Source organism: Abrus precatorius, unplaced genomic scaffold, assembly GCF_003935025.1.
Source record: "Abrus precatorius isolate BTA unplaced genomic scaffold, Abrus_2018 Scaffold11, whole genome shotgun sequence".
Taxonomy (NCBI): Eukaryota; Viridiplantae; Streptophyta; class Magnoliopsida; order Fabales; family Fabaceae; genus Abrus; species Abrus precatorius.
The window spans coordinates 18,838,445-18,863,638 of record NW_020874303.1 but is presented as its reverse complement, the minus strand read 5'-3'; the positions used below and the strand labels follow the sequence as shown (position 1 = coordinate 18,863,638).

At 30.2% G+C, this 25,194-nt stretch overlaps 2 protein-coding genes across 7 annotated transcripts; both read right to left on the bottom strand.

The window, feature by feature from the left end:
- Positions 1 to 1,495: 1,495 nt before the first annotated feature.
- On the bottom strand, positions 1,496 to 7,501 carry LOC113854560 (COP1-interactive protein 1). 6 transcript variants are annotated; one of them, XM_027485620.1, is made up of 7 exons: positions 7,402 to 7,501; positions 7,163 to 7,279; positions 6,981 to 7,058; positions 6,579 to 6,645; positions 5,195 to 5,368; positions 3,463 to 5,043; positions 1,723 to 3,078 (listed from the first exon to the last, which is right to left on the bottom strand). In XM_027485620.1, exons 5-7 carry the CDS (start codon positions 5,286 to 5,288, stop codon positions 1,907 to 1,909), a joined length of 2,847 nt encoding a protein of 948 aa, XP_027341421.1. In that variant the 5' UTR covers positions 5,289 to 5,368; positions 6,579 to 6,645; positions 6,981 to 7,058; positions 7,163 to 7,279; positions 7,402 to 7,501; the 3' UTR covers positions 1,723 to 1,906. The 6 variants fall into 6 exon arrangements, with proteins under 6 accessions (XP_027341419.1, XP_027341417.1, XP_027341416.1 ...); XM_027485616.1 differs by having other exon boundaries at positions 1,668 to 5,043; XM_027485619.1 differs by lacking the exon at positions 7,402 to 7,501 and having other exon boundaries at positions 1,791 to 2,639; positions 2,808 to 5,043; positions 7,163 to 7,368.
- Positions 7,502 to 11,772: 4,271 nt separating this feature from the next.
- On the bottom strand, positions 11,773 to 16,972 carry LOC113855752 (COP1-interactive protein 1-like). Its single transcript, XM_027487383.1, has 4 exons — positions 16,848 to 16,972; positions 14,106 to 14,285; positions 13,282 to 13,877; positions 11,773 to 13,143 (listed from the first exon to the last, which is right to left on the bottom strand). Exons 2-4 carry the CDS (start codon positions 14,194 to 14,196, stop codon positions 11,773 to 11,775), a joined length of 2,058 nt encoding a protein of 685 aa, XP_027343184.1. The 5' UTR covers positions 14,197 to 14,285; positions 16,848 to 16,972.
- Positions 16,973 to 25,194: the final 8,222 nt, after the last annotated feature.

The following is a 25,194-nucleotide window of genomic DNA, read 5'->3' as shown; positions in this document are numbered from 1 at the left end:
CTAAATAGGTTGATTAGTCTCAATGTTGAAATATACAATGTATTTTAACTTTTAAATAAATTATAAATGTATGATTCCAAAACAACATAGTTAAATGTTAATGCAATAATGTTATTACTATTGTGCTAGTATTTGTGTTTTTTCTTAAATAAGTTGATTTGTTAAGACTAACAAATCTTTTAAATGGTCTAAAAAGCTTTTATAGGTTTTTTTCAAAAAACTTGACTTGATTAATAATTTCTTACCTGATTTAAGTATACTGTGGATTGAGCTAGGCTCCATGAATGGTAAGTTTGTAGGCTACAATATAATATAATATAATGTGATGTAATGTAATGTAATGTAATTTAAAAATAAAAAATAGTGTCATTGTTTAATTTGAGAGTAAATTCAATTGTTTTAAATGTTTTTTATTTAAAATTAGTATTTTATTTAAAAAAATATTAAAAAAAATATTAAAGGCAACGTTAATTATTATGTTAAATTTTTAATTAAAAATAACACTAAAATGGATAATACTAAAGTTAATTTTCTTACACTTTTAAAATATATATTAAATGATATATGATTAAAATTTGTATAATAAAATTATATTGAATATTATATAATTCAATTTATCAATATTATTTATTATTTTATTAATTTTTTATTGCATCAACCGTAGAAAATTTGTGCATTTTATAATCCTGAGAGACAGGCGCGTGGCTCCACCGCGCCTATTATACTAATGGCTAATTATTGACTAATGAACAACTCTCCACTCATGTGATCATGAGATGATGATAACAATCCACCATCATTCCGATTGATAAACCTTATGTCGGTGAGAATTTTATATTTATTTTAATATTAATGATCTCTAACTGCGAATCACGATTTATTATTATTGAAGTCCTTTCTTTGATGTGCAAAATAATGTTGAGTGGGACTTAAAACTTCATGTATTTATAGTCACGAAGGGCCAATATTAAATGTAACTGAAAAATTACACACAGTGGATGTGTAATTTAGCACTATTAATTTTAAAAATAATTATATTAAATAATGACAATAAATAATTTAATACCTAATTACATTAACACCCAGAAAACCCCTTAGACTTTACATGAAATCTAACATCTAGCTAGCTAACAAAGAGGGAGGACCATATATGCTAAAATTTGAAGATAGAGCAATGAGTTTGAATTTTTTATAGACAGAGGACAAAAAAGTAGAAATACTTTGTTTATTGGACCCTATGTTTGGAAGGGTGGATAGCAACCCAAAAAATGGAGGTTTTCGACTGTTTGGAACCTACGTGGAAGGAACGTGATATTACCCATTTAACCTTCATTTCTCTTTTACTTTTATTTTTTACTTGCTCAAATTAAGTAATACTCTTTTTATTTTATTTATTTAAATAATAATCTATTATTAATTTCTTACTCTTTATTTACCATCCAAATAAAATTAATTATTATATAAAAAATATAAAAACTACTTAAGACACACTTTAAGAGTAAGGTAAACGCTATCCACCGCTTTTAAAGTATCGGTGAAGAAAGTAAAATGATAAATTATTAAATGGAAGTATTTATTGTATTAAAAATACAAAAAGATGTTGAAAAATGCAAGCTTCAAATATAAATTTGATATTCAGTTGAAGGCGTGGAAATGGCAAAACAAGAAGACAAACCAACCATGGTAAACTGCTATTATATGTCGAACAATCAGGAAAAAAAACTATTGTAACATTATTCAATTCAAAATCAAGAGAAGAACAAAACCTATACGATGCTCCTGCTACACCGGACAAATTGAATTCTAAACACGCAAATGTTTGAAAAAAGGATGACAAAAGAATTAATTCACATGAAAAAAAATGAGCTAATCATCACCATAACAAACCTAATTGGACAAGCAGGATTTATGCTGCTCTCTGCCCTCTGCGAGTCTTGGATAGAATGTCCTTTAGATAATCATAACGACTGCGGTGATAATCAATCCACAAACACAGTTGCCTAATGACCTCCCTCTTCTCCTCCCCCAAGTCCAACATACCCTCTTCTTTCTCTTTCATCATTTTCTCTAGTTCTCCAACTGTCTTCTTAAGTTGAACAACAGTTGTTGTCAGATTCACCTTCTCCGACTCCTCCTTGCTTGCCTTTGCCTCTAGCTTCTCAACACTCTTCCTCAAAGCCAATTCCTGTGCACTTTTACCCTGCAGCTGCTCCAACAAGTTGCTTTTCTGTTTCTTTAACTGCTGTTTTTCCTTATTCATCTCCCTGATAGTGTCTTTTGCAACCTCAAGCTCATGTGAGATGTTTGAGATACAGTCATCGTAATTTCTACAGTCATCAGAAATTTTCAAGCTTACGGCTTCTATGCCAGTCATGACACTGTTCACGGAGTCTTTAATGTTAGAGACAATTTCAGCAAAAGCTTCATTGTTGGAAGTTATTATTGCTGACAAACCAGCATTCCTGTCCTCAAGTGCTCTCTGATCTTGCTGAAACTTTTCTTCTGTCTTTCGAAAGCTGTCTTCTTTCTCACTTAGCAATTGTTCCGTGACCCTGAGCTTCTGGTTTGACAAACGAAGCTTAACCTCAAGCATCCGGACATTCTCAAGCAAAGTACTGATTTCATCTCCCTTCTCTTCTACGTCTCTTTTCAGGTGTTCTACTGTATGTTCCAAATCAGCTACCATCTGATTTTTCGACTCAATGCCTTCATGAAACTCTCCAGCCATTTCTTCAATCTTCTTCTCTGCAACCCCAAGTTTGACCTTGCATTCCTCAAACAAACTATCAATTTGTTTATATTCTTCATTCAACTTCCGATATGCATCTTCTCGTTCTTCCAACGTTCTCTTAAGATCCACATTTTTGCTTGCTATGTCATTCTTTTCGTTCTCCAACATTATAAGTCTTTCTGCATGTTCTTCTCTAACTTTTTCACAGTGGAGCTCCAATTCTTCTTTCTTTTCCTGTAAGGAAACCAAGTCTTTCTGCAGATTATCAATTTGGGCTGTGAAGGCAATTACATGACCTGAAGCCTCACTCTCTTTTTCGTGAAGCTTTTCCTGTAAAGTAGATAATTCTACCTTTCTCTCAGCCAATGTTTTCTCCAACTCAGTAATTGTGCCCTGCAATCCCAAAATTTTCTCTCTCAGCTCAGTGTTCTCATGGTCTTTAGCTCTCATTTGCTCATCAACTTCACTCTTCTTGTTGTGAATGGAATCCACCTCCAACTTCAGCTTTTCACACTGCTGTTCTAATTCCTCTTTCTCATTCTGCAGGGACGCCAAATCATGGTTAAGATTCTTAATTTGTTCAGTGAAGGCCATTATTTGAGCTGAACCCTCTTCCTCTGCCTTGTTAAGTCTATCCTGGAGAGCAAAGAACTCCGATTCTTTCTCTGCTGATATTTTCTCTAATTGAGCTACTTTGTCACATAGCTCCAACTTCTCCTGTCTTAGACAACTGATCTCATGGCTGTTAGCACTTATTTTCTCTTCATCTTCACTCTTTAGGTTCTTTATAGTGCTCACCTCTGATTCCAAAGCCCTTATCTGCATGGCTAAATTTTCTCTATCTTCAAGAAGTCTCTCTTGTTCCAGGGTTTTTCTGTCAATCTCCTCTTTGAGTGTTTGTATTTGAATCACATTCTCAGAGTTTTCTCGGACTTTTTCCCCCAACTGAACTTCCATGTCAGATTTCTGTTGTTGTAGGGACTCCACTTCCTGCTGCAACACATTCAGTTCATTTCTAATGTTTTTGACTTGAGTTGAAGCTTCGTCACTTTTACAAATTATCTGCTCCTCCAGTTCACTTTTCTGGGCATTCAACGTGTCTATATCAGTCAGCAGATTGTTTATCTGAGATTTCAAATCAGATATTTTAGACTCAGACTCATTGGCAAGATCTTTATATTCCTTCGAGAGAGAAACTAGCAACTCTTCTCGCTCATTGGAATTCGTTTGAATTTCTGAAAGTTGGTTTTTTAGTTCGGCAGTGTGCCTAATTAGCTGTTCCATATATTTTCTCTGTTTTTGTAGTGATTCTACTTCCCGCTCAAGGTCTGTGTTTTTTGCCTCTAGGTCCCTGAGTTGATTTGAGGTTTCTTTCCGATGCCCTTCATGCATCTGAGTGAGGGCCGAAATTGCCCTTTCTCTATCATTAAGTTTCTCCTTTAATTGACTTGATTCAGCTTCCAATTCTTGTATTTTGTTGTGAGCCAGCTGAATCTCGTTTTTCATTTCTTCCTCGCTGACTTTCAGTTTGTGGATTATATTTGTCATTTCCTGTCCTGAATGTTCCAACTGCTGTTTCAGAATAGGAAGTTGACCAGTAACCGACTGTAGCTCTTTCTCAAGGGCTAATTTATCATCTTTCAGTTGATCAACAGTGATTCTCAGGCCTTCAGTAGCCTTCTTTTCCTCGTCAATCTGTTGGAGAGCTGTCTCTTTCTCCGTGGTCAAACTATCTTTTTCTGTCTTTAAGTCTTCCAATCGTTGACTCAGTTCAGCTTCTATTTTACCTGCAACGCCCAGTTGTTTATTTAGTTCAGCATTCTCAACCAAAAGTTTTGATCCTTGAGTGCGTAATGCTTCAGCATCAGTTTTCAAATCCATGTTATTTTTTTCTGCTTCTTGTATCTTGCTCAATGCTGCGAGATATTTCGAATTAAGATCCTCCTTCTCTTCCTGTGTGATAGTCAACTTCCGATTTAAGTCAGCCACTTCAAGTTCTTGCTGCTTATCAGTTGTCTTTTGAAATTCATTTTCCAGTTGTCCATTTTTGTTGTCTTTTTCCTTTGAAGAATGATCCGAATCTGAGTCTGAGCTAGATGAAGAACTCCCCTTTTCTAGCTTGCCCTTAATCCTTTTCCTTAACTCGCCAGTTAGATGATCATATTGTGCATGCAGTGATTGGTATTGATTGTGGAAATCCTCAATCAGTTCAACAAGTGATTCCTTCTTAGAAAGTTCTAATGGGGTTCCACCCTCCTCAAGGTTGTCATCTTTAATAAGTTTCAACAGGCTTTTCACTTTGTCTTCAACTTCTGTAGGAAAAGTAGAAAAAGTTCCAAATCATTTGTTTGACCACCTTAAGGTGATACGCATAAATCATAGAAGTTACTCATCATTATTTTCCATGATATATATTCAGCTGTCATGTTAGTAGCTGAATGTAATCTTGGATAGAGACTGTACCTGCTTTAGTTCCACGAAGCTGCTCTTCTTTATCAGGGTCAATGTGACTTCCCAACAAAGATTTTATAGACTCTCTGAAGCGATGTTTTACCATCTTCTCGACCGATTTTCAACTTCTTAGCCGTACAACGTCAAGATAATCTGTTCCCCATGTTGATTCCAGGAAATCAGGAACTGAAATTTTAACACAATTCTTTCGTATTTGAGCACACTGTAACGAACACAATTTTCTATATGTTTTTTAAGAAAATTTTAAATACATCATTAATGAGAACATATATCTAGCTACTCAAAATTTTATTTATATCCATCATACTTGATAAACAAATATATATTATAGTAGAACAGCTGAAACGTAGAAATAGTCCTGAAAGATACAACCTTGAACATACAAGTCTCTAAATAGTTAGTAAAAACATATTTGGTCTCTAAATCTGCATTTAGTTATTAAGTAAGTCCTTGAATATGTTTTCTGTCAATCAAATTAGTCCCAGAATTCATAATGTAAGGATTCATTTGACTAAAGATTCCCTTGAATACTAGATGTGTATTCTGAGATACTGAGACAATAAGAATAAGCCGCATAATTTCCACCGTTAAAGAATTAATATAACCAAACATGAATCTTTTAAGATTATTTTATCTCTATAACCGTTATTTTGGTCATATTATTTTTTTCTCTCTAACCGTTGTTTTGGTCATAACAGAAAGAGTACATGGGTTCTTTTGTTTTTATAAGGGTGACAAGTATATGGGGTTCATTAAAACGAGCAACTATTATTATTTTGTACATCTCAGATCAGTCCAACTCCGAAATAAATTTCACGTTTTGAAGATGAGAATTGGGGTTGAGGAGTTAGACTATGGGATTAACTGGGGGCATAATCTGAGAGAGAGAGAGGGGGGGGGGGGGGAGAGAGAGAGAGAGAAGGCAAATGTGCAATTGTTTGGGTCCACCATTCACCGTCAAATTCTCAATAAACTAGATGCCATGGCCATCATCACTGAACCAAAAATTGATTCGTTCAGCTTCTCAGAGTTCAAATTTTTCGGGACAAAAAAATGATATTTGATAAGTATTTTTTTTTATAAAAAAAAAGAAGAAAGAAACAGAGCAACTAGTATTCGCCAACAACTATAATCTGGCGCCACGTCAGCAACTCTGGAAATCACCCCGGAAACTTATTGGAATTCAAATAATACAGCTCACCAACCAAACAAGATTATTTTTCTTGATAAATTCAAATTATTCGTCACCGTTAAACAGAAAAACAAAAAAAATCACCTTTGTAATTGTACCAAAGAAAAAATGAAGAAAACAGACAACATCTAGATGTTCAAGATTCGTATAATTGCAACTATTTGAGCAAATAGGATTAGGTACCTGAGATATGGTTTCAGTTTCTCCTCTTCTCTTCAGAATGTGTCAACCTCCAAAAACAAATTTGCAGCTGCCAAAAGATTAAAAAAGAGAGAGAAAATTATCATAAAAGACAAATTAAATTCAAGGCAAGAAACAACATGAGTGAGCTTCAACTTCAACCTTGTATCAGATGATAATAAAATTACCAAAGGCAAATAATAATCATAACACAGATTTTAAATTGCAGCAATAGCTTTCTTTCTTGGTCAGTAACATGGAAACTAATTTACTCTTTTTTTTCCTTGAAAAATCCAAAGCACAGTAAAGACCGAAATCGTGGAAGATCGACATGCTAATATTCGTATACAAATTTAATAACAGAATAAATTATTCAGATTAAAGATCAGAAACGAGTTCCCCTACCTTTTAAAAAGAACAAAAGCGGAAACAGAGAGAAGCACTGTTTCAAAGCAAACAAAGTGATCCGATCGAATCCAAGAGCTGAAAGAAATTGAGAAAACCAAAGAGCTTGAACGAAGAGGCTCAAGAATTGAAGTGATGCAAAAACAAAAGAAAAAACAAGGAATTACTGAATTGACGATTACCTGTAGAAGTGGAAGCAGAGGATCGAAACTCGGAGAGTATCGCAAAGAAAGATGAAAGATTGGAAATACTTAGGAAGAACTCTTCAGTTAATGGAAGAGAAGATAGAGAGCCTAAACCTGAATGGTTTAAGTTTATAAAAATAAAAACTAATTAATCATTTATTTATAAAATGATAATGATGTCAAAAAGTAACTTTGTTTGGATTAGAGCGCCCTAAAGAGATGCCACCACTTTGCACCTTCAAACTTCAGGAATGGAATCTTTGGATTGCCTTTCAGAAGTTTACCCTCTCCTTTCTTCTTTTATTACGACAATGCCACTATTGCCGCGTCGTTTCTCGCGTGAGGACACTTTGAGGAGTGACAACTTGACACTATTTTATAGCATGAAACTCAGATCAATTTTGCCAAAAGTAAGTCGGTGATTTATGTTTTGCACAGTTCAAGATTTAGCAAATGAATTAAGAAGGATTATTTCACACTCCATGCTTCTTTTTTTTAATTATCTCTCTGTACATTGATTTTTTAAATGTTTATCTAAAAATATTTAAAAATTAATAAATGATAATTTTTAATTAAAATAATAATAATTTAATGTTATTGTATATTATATTTTATGATATTTTGTAAAATTGAAACAAATTTTGCAACGCATATTTTATTATTGTGTATTCTTAATTATATGTTAAAAAACATTTCTTAAACTTAAAAATAAATTGTAGTTTTGTAGAGTACTTATTTGAACAAAATTTATGTTCTATTTTAGAAGTAGTGTTATTTATTGACCAAAATTAAAATTTTACTTTAATAAAATAAAATTGCGCTTCAAACTTTTCGTAATAATTTTCCAAAAGCTTATAGGACGTGGAGACGCATATGAGAATCACACTCACACTGTGCGTAGTGATCTTTTCTGGATTTTGATGTTCACAAAGGAAGACTGTTGTTTCCCTTTAATGCCTTTAAACTATAAAATCAAATAGTATATTATTATCAAGTATTTATTATATTTAATACTCTTTTACATAATAAGTGGTTATTATTTTGAGTATTTTTTAATGGTATACTTTTGAAATTTGAAATCTGAAACAAGGAAATAAAGTAAAAGAAAAAACTCTTACACTTTTTTTATAAAAAACTATTTTTTCAGGGTTCTTTTATGTTTTATTTATTTAAAAAAATTCAAGTCTTTTTGTTTTTTTTCCTACTTCTCCCTTTAAAAGAATATAAGCCAAAAATAAGTTAAGTGACAAAATACCTTAATCAAATAATCCCATCTCATTCCTTGATATAAAGTTAGTAAGAAAAATATCCATATCATCTAAATTTTTATAATTAAGAGTATTAAAGATTAGTGTGATATTTTGTAAAATAAAATAAAATATGGTAACTTTATATTATTTTTTCCTAAATTATATAATTACATCTACAAATTATTTCTAGTGATGTTTATGTCAAAACAATTTTACTAATTCACGGTAAATAAATAAATTCAATTTAAAGTAACCACAATATAAAAGATACATTATAATTTATTGGATATTAAAACAAATAATAGTTAAATTGATAAAGTAAATTAGAATATGATGATAATTTTATATTAATAATTATAGTAAGTAAGCCTAATTTATATAAAATTTAATTAGAATGTTTTGTTGTTCACCTTCGTTTTTATATGAGAAATATGATTTTAATATATAAATTACAACAAATCGGAAAAAAAATAAATTGTTCGGTAAAATTAATAGCGACAGCGCATAGGAGGTTTAGATGAACTAAAATTATTATTATTTATTTATAAATTAAATTATATAAATAAATTTAAAAATTTACATAGCATGATTTTATCAACAATTAATAAATATAAACAATTTTACTAATTTATAGAAATTTAATCCTGTAATCATTCAATTAAGTTTTATAGATTTAAGCATGAATAGCTTTTATCATTTATAATAAAAAAATAAATATTTAATAATAAAATATGCACTAATGTTAACGTTTGTCGTGCAAGATGATTCTGCAATAATATGCAACGATAGTTGAATTAAAATAACCTTGTCAAGAAGTTAATATTTATTCGTCTCTGCAAAATAACTCGTGTCATGTTAAACACAAAATAAAATAAAATCGATCTCCTAATAAATTAACAGTTTTTTTAACATCTGAACAAGAGTATATAATAAAAATAAAAACAAATATTTGATATTATTAATATATTAAATCTTATATTTTCAATAAAATTGTATTATATATCTTTATACTATAAAAATGGATAAATTAACTATAATTGTAACTTGAGAATGTCGGTTGTCTCTGATAAAATATAAATTAATTTGCTTTGAATCTGACAAAAATCATAATTTAAAAAGAAAAGAAGAAAGTTGACAGATAGAATTAAAGAAATATCAGGAGTGAAATGGCAGAAAGGAGCATGATATGATGCCACGAAGATCCCGTTTATAGCATGATGTTGAGGTGGATCTGCAGCACGTAGTTGCAGTTGCAGCACCTTTCATGTTTTCTATGGCTGCTTCTTCTTCCCTGCAATTACAACTCACATGACCAATCATTGTAAACTTTTACAGATTTGTATATTATCGTTCTTTTAAAGGACTTTTGAGTCCTTCACCCACTGCTGGGTTCTGTTTCTATCAAACCAGGTTCCTTTCCTTGGTTGCTTTATTTACTTTTGTTTCTCTCTAATTTATGCTGCAATCATATTTATGCATTTGGGTACTCTGTTATTTAAAGAATTTTGCAGATGTGATCATACCCATAAAAATCTTCATATCTGTCTCTTTAATATTATAATTATTCATTTCAATAATTTTATTTTATACTATTTATTTTAATAACTATACTATTTACTTTTAATTGTTTTAATAAACTGGTTTTTTGAAACAGAAGTATGAGTTTAAAATTAACTAAATGCATAAAGTATAATTATCTAGAAGTATTTTTTGTCTACAGAATAAAAGTATTATATAAAAAATATTAACACATTCTTTTATGTAATTTATATTGATTAACTAGTTTAACCATTACTTTTACAAAATATTTTTAATTTAAAAAATTAGTTTAATAGTTTTCAATTTTTAACTAGTTTATCATTTATTTGTATGAAATATAACTTATATATGAAGTTATGTATTATTGGATAATAGTTAGTGTTCTGAAATTTCATCTATTTGGATTTAATATAAAGTTATCAATTTTGAAAAGAAAAGTTGATGTACATATAGAAAAATACATTATTCCTTCACAAGAACATGGACTATAAGATTAGATTAGATCTCTGTATTTTGAAATAAATGTGCAGATTACATACAACATTCAAAGATTGAGATGCTCTGCCGAAGTTAATGTCGGAACTTTTCATCTGAAACATTTTATGTTTAATTATAAACATTTTTTTATTTTTTTAATTATGGCTGTATTTGATAAAGTTAGGAGATAAACTAATTAAAAGACAAACACAAGCTAAAATTTAATTAATTAAATGAAGTTTTTGATAAATTAAAAAATATTTAATAAAATTAACTGTTGAAATATGACAATATTATTCTTAGGAACGATATTCTTGAAAAAAAAGTGTATGTTTGATAATTTTATATAGTTTAAAAATATATTCACAACAAAAATATCCTTAAAAATAAATTAAATTTCAATTTTCCGTTTAACTGCCTATTATCACTGCCCACTGTCCAATTTGTAAGACTTCCATTGTTTTTTGTAAAATAAATTATTCCGACCACTTTCTGTGGATGCGAATGATACTGACAAAAAAAAACCATATATGAAAATAAATTTTGCTTAAAAAATATTTTAAAGCTTAGTGTAAACATAAAAATATTTTGTAACTATCTTAACAGAGAAAGAGGCGGTATATATTAAAGAAGTATTTCAAAATAAGAAATTTATCAGAATTTATTAAAAAAATTTAATTTTTCTTAATTTCTTTCAATAAGTTTTAAAAAGTAGGAAAATAAGTTTGTTAGTTTTTTTAATAAAATTTTTGAGTTAACATCATGACAGAAACTTTCATGTAATAAAAAATTATTAAATAAGTATTTTATTTATTTATTCAAACATATTATAATAATATCTGAATAAAAGAAAATATAAAATGAATAAAAATATATTTTTTGTAATTTAGTTGAATTAAATATAAAATGAATAATACATTTAAAATTTTTGATAAAATAATATATATAAGATATTTAATAATTAGGTAGTCATTAATAAAAAATAAATGTTTTTCAAATTTTTTGTAGTTTAAAAAAATAAAGTTTTAAATCATTTTGTAATTTTAGCTTGGATTCCAAAACAAATGTTACCAGAACATCAATTATTAAAACTTTTAGAATACAAATTACGATGCACATTCATAAGCAAGTATCTTTTCACTTGTACAAACAACAAACCCAGCCTCAGGATTTGTATAGACTGCAGTTGTTTTTACAGTAAAAAAATTATAAAAATTTTACAAATAAAAACAACTTTCCACTGAAAAAATGAATGTGCAATTGGTGCAAAGATCTTTATTTGTTCAGAAAATGGGCATCCCACAAACCAATACATACAATAAGTCTTCTTCCCTCTGTTTTCTAAGTCTTGTTTTTGACCCTCCTACTTTTAGTGACCACATCCTTAAGATAGTTACAACGATCGCGATGAAAATCAACAAGAATACAAAGTTGCCTTATTGCTTCCCTTTTCTTCTCCCCAAGACTAACCAATTCCTCATCCTTTTCTTTCATATTTTTCTCCAATTTTGCAACCTTTTTCTCAAGCTGGCTCACTGCTTTCGTTAGGTTCAGCTTCTCCCCCCCTTCCTTGCTCACCTTTGCTTCTAAGTTCCACACTTTTTCCCTTAACAACACTTCTTGCTCTTCCTTTTTATTCAACGAGTCTTTCAGGTTATCCACATTGTCTTTCAGTTCTCTCACCTCTCCATTCCTTTTATTTACCCAATCCTTGGCAAAATCAACCTCACGCATCATTTTAGAGACACGTGTCATGACATACTCTTTGTGTTCCTCAACCTTCAAATCTAGTTCGATTAGACCAACCAATTCAAACTCATTTGGAAAATACAAAGTCACTTGTGAGGGTGTGGGGTCAGCATCCTCTTTAAGCGCCCTTAGTTCCTCTTCATAAGTAGCAACCTTCTCTCCTAGTACTTTGTTCTCTTCCTCGTACCTCTGCTTTGTCATTTTGCAACTGTTTTTGTTTTCATTATTAACTTGTTCTGCCACGTGGAGCCTCTGGTGCAACAGCCGAATGTTGTCTTCCATTTTCTTTCGGAATTTCTCTGCCAACTCTTCCATTTTCCTTTCCGCCAAACGCTGATTGGACATCAACTTGCTAGAAATAGTCTTGGCTTGCTTGTTTTCCTCACACATTCGTTCAATAGTTTTCTCTTGATCAGATAAGTTAGCATTCAATGTTTCCATCTTAGCTAGGCTTTCTGCATGTTCCTTCTGGCTTCGCTCGTTTTGTTGCTCTAACTTGTTTTTCTGTTCTTGCAGTGTGTCCAACTCGAGTCTCATAGCGTTAACTTTTGCTTTCAAAGCCAAAGCCTCCATGGAAGCTCCATTTTTATTATTTTCGTGTTCCCTCAAAAAACTAGAGATCTCTTCCCCTTTCTTTGTCAGTGATGTTCTCAGTTCACGGTTTCTGTCTTGCAGGGTCTTGTTTTCATCAATTAGTTGTTTGATCTCATAGCTTGTGTTACTTAACTTCTCTTCCAATTCATTTTTCTCGGTGCTTCGAGCTTCCAATTCTAGTTCCAGATCCTTCATCCTTGCAAGAAAACGCTCTTTCTCTTCCTTCATATTCTCTTCAACTGATCTTGTTTCAGCTAAATTTTCATTCAGGTTTTCTATCTGAACCACTAGTTGGGATGTTTCTTCTCCTTTTCTTTCCATCTGAGCTTCTAATTCTTTGTTTTGATTTTCTACAAAGTCCAACTTTTGCTGCATGACATTAATCTGGTTCATCAAGTCCTCCCTTTGGGTTGAGGCTTCATTTTTATCACATTTTATTTTATCTTCCATTTCATTTTTCTGTGTTCGAAGAGATTCTATGTCCAGTTCGAGCTTATCGATCTTTGCCATAAAATTTGCAACGTTGGACTTTGCCTGGTTCTCATTGTTAATGAGTTTTGCCTGCAAATCAGATACCACCCCATTTTCCTCTTTCAATTTCAACTCAAGGTCCATTATTTGGTCATGCAACACAGTGTTCTTGGCGCTTAGTTGTTTAACTTCATGAGTTTGGCTTTCAACTTCAAGTTCAAGATTCCCCTTCTTCTGGTTCAAGTTCTCCATCTCTTTCACCAGTAAAGTTAACTGTTCCTCAAGCTCCGTTGTATAAGGTTCATGTTTAGGGGTGTTATAATGAGATACGTTGTAATGTTCTTTTTCTGACCTTCTCTTATTCCCATCTACTTCTTCTGAGGAAAAGTATTCCGAGTCTGAGTCAGAAGAAGAATCTGAAGTCCTTTTGTTTCTTCTGCGAGAAATTACTTTCCCAAACTCTTCAGTGACACGATCATACAGTGCATAAAGTGACTGGTGCTGGTTGTGTAAGTCCTCAATTAGTCCCACAAGTTGTGTCTCTTTTCTTGAATGTTTGGGGCTCCCATCTTCTGCGCTACGGTTTTTGTTCTTAACAAGCTTCAGGATTTTAGAGATACTGTTGTCAATATCTGCAAGGAACGAGGAAACATAAATTATTTAAAGTTAAAACTAATGAATTCAAATATTTCAACCATCAATTACAAGACGCTGTTAAGTGCAAAGACTATGTTAAGCTTTCTAGTAAGGCTGCAACAATATTTTAAATCAAGTTTTTAAGCATTATATTTCTTAGAATTGGTCTCTTCTTATTATATAGGGTATTCCAATATTTATGTGTGACACAAGTATGAAAGCACCTGTTTTGGTCCTTAGGAGGAGTTCAGCATTTTCATGTTCAACTGGACTTCCAAAGAACTTGACTGATTCCCTTGAGCGCAGATTGTTCATCTTTACTATGGGACAATCAGAATCTATTACATTTAGAAATAAATTCCAATCAAGGAGCTCTCTACTGTCTTAAAAAATGACTAGGAATCCTGAAATTGAGAAATGAAGACAGATACAACAATATGAAGACCCTTTTAAATGATTTATGCACATGGCATTGTAAATATGGATGCAACTGAATAATTGATTACCATGTGATGACAGATTCGGTGCAAAGAAAAGTACAAAAAGGATAGCATCTGTGTCGCCTAAAATTAGTAATATGGATCGTGGAAACAGTGATAGCATTTAAGAATTAAGGCAATAACATATGTAATAGTCACTCAACAGTAAGAAATATTCAATCAACAGGAAATTAGCTACAGTGATCATTGGTAGAAAATTTTTGAAAGAGAAATTTAGGTTATAATTATCCAATATAAGTTAGCTATAGCAGTCAACATTGATGCTTGTTTCTAAGTAAGGCTGGCAAAAAAAAGAAAAAAACAAATTCCGAACCCTATTACCATAAGATAGTTCAAGGTTTTTCAAAAGATTATGTCAGAAGTGTTGGTGCATTGAAGACCTGGATTTTGTTTTAGGGTGATTGAAAGGTTTTGGAATATTTGTTGTACAGGAGTGAATGAAAGTCTCGGTTCAAAAAAGGAAATAAAAAAACATTGGCTAAAAGCCTGAACCAAACAATCACGGTCAATTAAAGAGAATAATTGAGGAGCAAAAATAAAATAAAAATAAATTCAAGTAAATTATCTACTAATTGATAATATGTTCGAAAAAGCTTTTTGTAAATATATAAGAATTCATCTCTTTTTTTTTATTAAAATCTTCAAGTGCGTATTAGATGATATTATTTTTAACAAAATAATTATTTTTAAAAAAATTATGAAGTTATGAAAACTAAGTAATCATTTCTTCCAAATAAACTCATCCAAATATGCATTAATTTATATAGCACCACATCAAGACTTCCTATTCAAATTCACCTATACACTAACTATCTAATTTTTATTTGTATAAAGATTTTTTTTCAATGATTCAATTATGAGCTTAACTGCATTTTAGCTTAGTTTATGCATCACTGTGAAGGGAAAACCATACGTCATCTCTCTTACATATTTTTTAAGTGTACGCTAGTTCTCATTTGCGAGAATTTGTAACATGTAGATGAATTAAAAGAAAAAGTAATTAAAAAGGGGTAAAAAAACTATCGGCTCGTGCACAGTGATCAGTATTCAAATTGCATTTAATTTTTCCTAAGAAGCCAAAAAAGAAACACTATAATAAAAACATAAAACGCATTTAAATCCATTTTACTTCTTCTTACTATTCTATATGTGCTCTTTGAAAACTACAATGATGTTGGCAAACATTAGCATCATTGAAAAATAGTGACGCAGATTCAGTCCCGGATGGTGCAGTGAGTATATTTTACACACTCACTTAAGCGAAAAAAATTTCATTTAAACGAGAGTGTAAAATTTTGTTTGATTGAACCATCTAATTTGCGCCTAAACGGGACTGGATGTGAATCTGAAAAATAGTGGTTCAGTTGTTTGCCCACGAAATGAATTTAGAATCATAAATGTGGCTGACGCAAGTTTGGGCATATGTCAATTTCTTTCATTCATTTGCTAGCAAAACAGGACCATTCAATACCGTATTCACTCTTTTCCATAAAGATAAGCTTGTTCAAACACCTTATTCTGATTTATCGAAAAAACTATGGCCATTTCCAAACTGAAAAGGACCTTAGCATTTCCTTCAAAGTTCGCTGAAGAATTGAAATGAATGCCAGAAAAGCAATAGAAAATACCTGGCAGGCCAATCTGAAAGCACCCATTTATCATATTTTTTATAGGGACAAAAATCAAAGGCCACAAAGTGGAACAGCTAAGAGCTTATATCTCTTAAGCTTACATTTTTTAATCACATTAACGAAATCCACTTAAACGTATTATCATAACACCCGTAACTGATTATAGTAATTGTCACGTATTAAACTCTATGTTCTGGCATCACTTTATTGGTTTTATACAAAGAAAAGAGCTAATAGACAATGACGTTCAATTCAACCTCAAGCCTTAATTTCGGGAATATTTACATCAACAATTGATTGATACTGTTATAGAAAAAATGAAAATCATAGAAAGGCTTAACCAACTAGATACAGGAACTTGTAAAGAAAGGGGGAAAAAGCAACTGCATTGATAAATCAATGTAAACAAACCGTGGCCGAGAAAAATAAAAGAAAAACCATAAAATTTCAGTTATAATAGTAGCTCAATGGAATTTCAGAGAATGCATGTGCAAATTCTATGTATGTGGAGATGGAATATGCAAACAAAGGGTTGAAAACCTAAGCATCCTGGATGCGCAGATAATAAATTCCAACATAATGGTGATTTTGATATAAATATTCATTATTTTGAATCATCTTTCTCATCGCAAATCCTTTCAGCATTACCATGTTCTATCAGATTTATGTTACATGAATCATTCCAAATTAAAATAACAAACAGTTTGATCCTCAGAAAAAAAAAATGCCGCAAATCAAAGGATGCGTTTTCTTCAACAAATGTAAATAACGCAAATCATTAAATAATAGATCTAACACATTCAATTTTTCCCTGATAACGATATAAGAAAACTACCTGGGAATGGAACTTCATAGTTGATATCCACAAACCGAACATGATTAAGAAATAGTGAAAAAGAGAGCAACAAAATAAAAAATGTAGAAGAGTATATTTAAGAAAAAAAAATAAAGAAATAAAAAATGAATCAGAAAGAAAAACCAGTATTGTTATTATTACTGTCCTTCTCTCTGAGGGTGGTGAGGTAATCTTGGCACTTTTTTGGAATAAAATGCCCTTTAAAGATCGAAATTATTACGGTGGAGAATCGCTTGAATATCTCGCGAGTAAGTAACGAGATCTAAAAAAAGCCGCGCTACAAAATCGTCTCAAATATTTCTCAACGGAGGAACAGAGAAAATGAAGGAAGTTACCGTTTAGTTAAAAAAGATAATAGGTAGGATATTATGCTACACATTCTTATACTCACGTTTTAAAAAGTTATATAAACTTAACTTTATACGTGTGTGAATATAAATATTAATCCTGTATCTGTATCTTTTAGGTACTCGTATACCTATCTTGTACTAATTATCGTGCTTGTTTAAAAAAATATTTATAAAAAAAAATATGTTTATATAACTTCACATAAGTTGCATAATAATACAAAAATTTAATATTTAGTTGTGGAATAAGGTACAAACATAGATAAAAAATAAATATTCAAATATCAAAAGTGCTAAATGTATCTTAATATAATAATTTTATAAATTAAAATTTTTAGAAACAATAAACGAAATTAAACATACAAGTTATTTGTTAGTAATAATCCTATCTTGTGTAAAATTCGATCAATCGACAATGTCAAAGTAACAACGAAATAGATATGTGTCCCTTCGTGTGGTATCATTTGGTGACCTCTTGACAGCATTAACAACTAACTCTAATAAATAGCGTTTCATAGTTGTTAGGTTGTAATGAGATAGGAATTAAGAATGATAATAAAGTTAGGACAGAGAAGTTCAAGTACTAACAACGAAAAGTAGATACATAAAGTATATTTTTTAACTTTTGAATTTGAAATTGTAAAAAAAATAATAGATTTGATTAAAATAATAGAATATAATATAATTAATATATATATATATATATATATATATATCAAGACTAATATTTTTAACTCATATACTATACGAAAGTATTTTGTCAAAAATATAAATTTTTAAAAAATTATTTTAATGAATTAAATATTTATAATGTATATAAATTTTAAAAGAAAGAATTTGAATAAAAGATAAATGGTCTCAATAAAATTTTTTAATAAAGAAATATATGTGTATATTAAAAAAATTATACTTTTTATCTAAAGAAAAAATTAACAATAATTTTTTATATTTTATATCTTTTTAAAAACTCCATTCAACGTGAATAAATAGTAAGAATAATATTATTTAGATTTAACAGATTATAAGTGTGCTTGTAATACATATATTGCATAGAAAAATATTATTTTAAATTAAAATATAAAAATAAAATTTAAATATCATCAATAAATAATATGTTTACGATAATAGTAGGTGATTGTAAAATTTATAAAATATTTACAATATATTTATTATTTATTATTCACTTTATAATTTAAATATCAATATGATTTTATTAACAAAAATATTTGTGTAAAAAATATTTTATGTGTGTCATATATAAATAATATTTTTAAAAAAGTCAATGTCATATCAACTATGTAATAATTAAATTGTATTAGTCTAATTAAATTATATAAAATAGTAAATAAATTCTTCTATTAAAATATAAGCCAAAATAAATTTTTTGATTTACTTTATTATTAAATATATTTTTATATTAATTTTATATAACTTCATGTAAGTAATATAATAATACAAAAATTTAATACATAATTGTAGAACATAGTTCAAGCATATATATATATATATATATATATATATATATATATATATATATGCGGTATGAGACAAGTACTTAGATACCCATACACACACCTATCTCTATTAAATTTTGTGGGTACCCATCAAGTACTTTATCCATTGTTATTCCTAGTTTTAGTGCATATTAACAATTTAAAAAAAATCTATTTTAAACTTTCTAAATAAATTATGAGGTATTTTATATAAAAACAAACTAATATAAACATGTACTTATCACGTTTGAAGCTTATCTAGTTTTTTTTTTTTGGGGGGGAGGGTTTTGAATGTATTATGTTTGGTTTTATCATTTTTTTGTCAACATGTTTGGTTTATCATTATTAATATACTCACTACGTCGCTGCACTTTGAAGGTTGGTTTGATTTCGTTTAGATAAATATTTTTGGGGTTGACAAAAAAAAATGGATAAATATTTTTGGGCTTACCTTCCACGCAAGTTTTGTGTCTCATATGGATTGGGACTATACATGTGTTTGGGATAAGAAAATTTTTCTAAGTTATAAAATCATATTGAAGGATCTACTTTTCGAGGAGTTTTGAAGGTTTAAAGAAGCGCCTTTGTATGCTGAAAATAGAGATTTCTGAGGAATCACGAAGAGAGCCTTCAATATTCTAAGTCCACAAGATGAGAGACCTTCCGATGAGTTTTTAGGGGTTTTGAAGCTCCTGACACCCAAAATTGCTTAAAAGACAGGCAGAAGAGTGGACTGAAGGTTATTTTCGAAAAATTTCTGAGGATTTTTCTAACCTCTGGACTGAGAATAGCTAAAATTGCTTGAAACAAGATCGAACATCTTTTCGTGAAATTTTTGGGGAGTTTTTTCAAAGTCCCTTACACCAAAAAATTGCTTGAAAAAATGACTGATAAAGAAATTATCCTAAGTTCACAAAACTGGAGAAATTTTGAGGCATTTTAGAGGACTGTCAAGTCCCTCACACCCAAAACTGCTTGAAAAATAAGAATGATAAGAGATTATTCCGTGTCCTCAAGACTGGAGGGCTTTCGAGAAATTTTTTAAAAGTCAAGCACCTAACGCCTAGGAAGTGTCGAGAACAAAATTTTTTTAAAAGGGTTTCAAGCACTTGACTGAGCCCCCAAATCTCCTCCAGAATTGTTTGAAAAATAAGAATGAGTAGAGGAAATATTTTAAGTCCACGAGACCAATACGAGCTCTCAGATCCCCAGAATTAGTCGAAAAGAGAAGTTAAGGAGAAAATATTCTAAGGTCATAATGCTAAATGAGCCTCTTAAATTTCTCCCAGAACTGCTCGAAAGATAGAAAATAAAAGTTCTAATAGGATTCAAAAACTATTGCAAGGTTCAAAAGCGGTTACCAATAGTTATCACCAGATGAAGGTTCAACAACATGAAGAAATATAATGGGCGATAGCAGTTATAGAAGAAGCCCCAACCAACAGCACGATCACAAGCAATCTTAGATATTGAGTATCAGTAGTTGAAGACAGTTATTAAGAAGTGTCTGTCAAAGAAGGAGAACGACATGGTCCTCTTGCCTATAAATATTCTAAAGCTTCATTTTCTGGGAGATGACTTTTTGTACTTAAATATTGCACCTAAATTTTCTGCACACTGAAACCTTGCATCGCTCCAGACACTAGCTACAAGGAGATATACGACTGTTGTTGTTCATTGCTAGGAGTCATATGTTTATTTTCTTGCATCATTTACGTTTCTGCATTTTAGTTTTAGCTCAATTTGCTTATTTCTTTTTATGCAATTTGGTTCTTACTTAGTACATTTCTGTAGAAACCTCTAAGTTTAATTAAATTCTGTATGATTATTATTTGTTATTTCTGTCTACAACTTAAATTCAGTCTCCAGATTACTCTTAGATTATTTGTTTATAAATTATCATTTTTCAGTATAAACAACATAATTATTTTTTTTTCAAGTTATCAAAACGACTATGTAATTACACATTGCGTGCATATTCCATTACTAATACCAAAAGTTAAAGCAAACATTTATATTATTTGATCTAATATACTATAAAAATAATAAAATAACCCAAAATTGTATTGCAAAATCATTAGTCTTTTCGCTAATTAATAATTGTAAATTAAAAAAAATTCTGGGTTATATAATTCTAACAATATTATTCATTTTGTTACCACTATTTGTATATAAAACTATTCAAATATAAATAATGTTATTATTACCAACTCAATACTTATGATAAAAATTAAGTTTACAAACTCTATTTATAAAAAAAAAAAAAAGACACTTAATGCCCAAATTACCATCAACAAGGTTAGTTCAAGTAATATACAAAGTTGTTAGTTTTACTGTACTATGAATCTTTTCCACCAGAACTTGATTGTCTCCTCTTTTCCTTTTTTTCTGTCTCCAGATATTAAATAGCTGATTTTTCTTAGTTAGGTTTATCTAAGTTTTTTCTTTGTCCTTTATTTTTAATTTTTCAAACATGCCTTTCATAATTTTTTTTATCAAATGGCCTTTTTGTAATTTTTTTCCTTTAATTCCTTTAAATATTTTTTTTTTCCAATTCCTCTAGGTATTATGACTCTTTTATATATATATATATATACTCATCACAAGTACCATAGATTTTTAGTTTGGTCTCCCTAAGATAAGGGACTGAAAATTTAATAAGCCTCGTTTATTTACTGCGCTTTGAACGTTTTTTAATGTTCGGTTATTTTTAAGAAATTGTCATTGTTTCAATAGTTGTTAGTAATTAAGGCATCTTTTGAATATATTCGTTGACACATTTTTTGTAATTAGTTAAAGAAATTATTTTAATTATTTTAAAAAATTTAACTAATCGCATTAGTCATAAAATATATTAAACGAAGGTGCAGTCAGCATGAGCTTTGATACAATAAAAATCTCATACTTTGTTGAATTAAAGTCGATTTTTGTCACCACCTTTCATACTTAGAAGACAGCTTTTATTTGCGTTTTGTTTAGTAGTTATTTTATAAGTTGGTGTGTTGTCCTTAAAGTTTTGATTTTATAAAACTTTTTTCTAGTAGTGATTAATTTTAGTTAGGATTTGAATGCTATTAATTTACTTTGTGGTTTTGGCGCATACAGAAGTTAAATTGATGGGGGTTTAGCACCTTAAGAGCAACAATTTTTCTTTTTGTTTGCGGTGTTTTAACACGTTGTTCATCTAAAGTTCAACTCTAATCTCATAGGGCTATGACATCAAATCATATTCCATGGCACTAGTTCTTAAGGCAACAGTTGTTCATCTAAAGTTCAACTCTAAACCCTAAACATTGATCCTCTAGGTAAATTCTTTGAGTCCACTGTCTTGGAAATATTAGGTTGAGTTTTGTAAATTTGCTTGAGCATGTGAAGTTTTATCCTTGAATTATCGATGAATAAGTTAAGAGACTAATTATTTATTAAGACTCTAAGAGAAACTCATAAATTAAATATTTTATTAACCTCAACTCTTAAAGTTAAATTTAAACATTCACAAATAAAAAAAATTTATAAAAAAAGTACACAGTTATTATACTAAAATTATAAAAATATAATAAATATATATTTTTAATAAAATTTTATTATTATTAGTTGCTTATCATTAGTTAATAAAATCCATAAATTAATATCTAGTCAATCAAAAAATTTAACCATAAATACCATGACAATTAATTAAGATAAGTTTGTTAAAATTCATAACAATATTGATGTAAAGTCCATATGTCAACCTTCTCATCCATTGTTGCACCTCTTGGTGTTTATTACTCTTTTTTTTTCTCATCTTTTAGCTTATATTGTATTTTTTTAATTTCCCGATAAAATTTTCGTGAACCGTAAAATCTATGACCGCTCAAATACAATAGAAATAGCAAATAAACATATTAAATGAGATTTTGCTTTTACGTAAAAGTGAAAACATTGATCATTAAATTTTATTTGTAAATTTTACATAAATTCGAGTGTTTTTTTTTCTTGATTTATTTAGATCACTAAACCTACGAGCCATTTTTAAAAAAAATATATATACTTTTTGTTATGTCTTAATATATTATATTAATTAAATGGGTTGAGTTGAAGGCCGAAATATGTCACATGTGGGCTAACCTAACCCTGTTCGTTTAACAGTGATCTGTAGCAAATCAAACTTATACAAGACAAGTTGGCTCGAATACTCGAATCATATTGACTTGAAATTGACCATGCAGACCTAGAATAAATATAATTAGAATAAAATTTAAACTGCCGATCTCTATCCATTTTAGCCTCTTGAAAAACTGAAATAAAGGAAATGACTAAGGTAAATGATAGCAAAGAGATAGATTAGGCTTTGTTTCTACGTTTAGAACCACTGACTGAAAACCTTTTTCTTTTTCACTTCGTTAAAACTTAATCATACTCTTTATAAATTGATATTCATCTCCTAAATTCCATTTCATAAAACAGTTACAGAGTCTTATACGATTACAGCTTCAAAGTATAATACCGAATTGGTCATATAGAAGTCGATCGGAAAGATAAAATAGCAACCTTTAATGTTCATATGTAATAAATAAATAAATCTTGAATGTTACAGCCCCATTTATAATATTCCATAATAAAATATTAACTTCAAAATTTAAGATTTTAAACAAATAAAATAATAATTTTTATTAAAAAGTAATATATATAAATATAAAAATATAACAAAGATTAATTTTTATAAAAATGATTATTTCAAAATATTTCAAATAAATTTGAAAGACTAAAATTAACAAAACCATATAAAATAAAAAACTTGAATGCAAAGCAACATATAAATCATAGTATAATAATAGATTGTGAGGTGTAGTGTAATATTGAGAATGAAGTGGAGCACATAGGAACAAAAACTCATGAGTCACACAGAGAAAAGTTAGAGCGGGAAGCAGCAGATAGCGCCAAAAGAGTGAGTCGCAAACTTGTTGGTAAGTGGGAATCCAATTTGAAAACTAAGGGCAATCACGTGGGTTACCGAAACTCATGGCTCAAAAATGGACCCCACTCCCTTACCGGCTTCACCGGTTACCTCTTTCCTCTTTTCTCTCTCCCACGCACACCTTCAACTAACTACCTTTAAAAGGAGCCTTCGCTTTGTTCTCTCTCTCTCTGCGCGCTTCTTCCGCATTCGAGAGAGAGAGAAATGGCATCGGCGGCTTCCAAAGATTCATTCGGATTCGGAGTTGTGGCTGTTATTGCCACTCTCATTTTCGCTCTTTCCTTCCCTGCTTCTGTTCACGCTCAAACCCCAGCACCTGCACCTGCCCCTACTAGCCACGGTATTCACTATATAGTTTCAATTCCATGCTTCCTTTTTTTAAAAGCAAACCACTCCTTAACGGTTAATAACAAAAATTAAATAAATAAAAATACAATGTCAAATGTATTTCCTTAATTTAATGTGTGCATTACTTTAACTGATATTTTTGTGTTATGTTATAATTCAGGGTCTTCTGTTGATCAAGGGATAGCATGTGTGTTGATGTTGTTGGCTTTGGTACTCACATACATCATCCACTCCGCCGACATCTCCACCAGCTTTTGAATTTCAAGCAAAAAGGAAGGCATATGGGTGGGTTCATAGAGGGTCTTATGTTTCTAAATTGTAATGATTAACAAAAATGGAGAGTAGGAATTATGTTTATTTTCCCACTGAAGAAAGTGAGGTCTGTGCCATTTACTGCCTATCGGATGTGATTTGTAAAGGTGCCAAGTAACGATCTTAGATATTCTTGTCAGTGTTTTTTCTCTTAGTGATGTAATCATTATCTTGCTTTTACCTTTATGAATGAATGGCTAGAGTGATTTCAACCAGGAATTATCTATATTTCCGGCATAGTAAAGGGTCTGTTTTTGTTGTTGCAACTAGTTAGAAATGTTTTCTCCTTGTAACATGCAGGGATATTTTTATGAAGATGAAATTCTGGAAGAAATTGATTATGATCAATTAAACCCATGCCAAGATGAATAATTTTACCTCATCCCATAAAAATTCATCCAGGTTATCATATAAAGCCAGAAATCCATCCATTAACAGTAACTAGAAACACAGATATTTTAACAAGTTAGATTCCACTCCATCTTGCAAGAGTTCACAATGTTTAAGCTGAACAAAAGGTAAAATGGAAATCGTTGGCTATATTAAACCTCCATTCATTCAACTTTACACTTAAAACAATTTTTTTTTTTTGTAAAAATCATAATTATTTGTGGATATTTGAAACTGAACAGCTTCTGGTACATGAAGATATGAATTAGAAGGCACTTAGAAAGAAATGGTACCGATGCACGTTTAAGCCTTCTTGGTGCTCGGTTTAGTTTCCTGTTGTTCCTGTCCAGCGAGGGAAAACTTCTTCACTTTCTGTTGAAGCAGAAAACAGAGACAAAATCAAAAGCCATAAACAACCCCTAAAACCCAAATGTTGAATACAGGGAACAACGACATCATATGCATCCTGATAAAAGTGT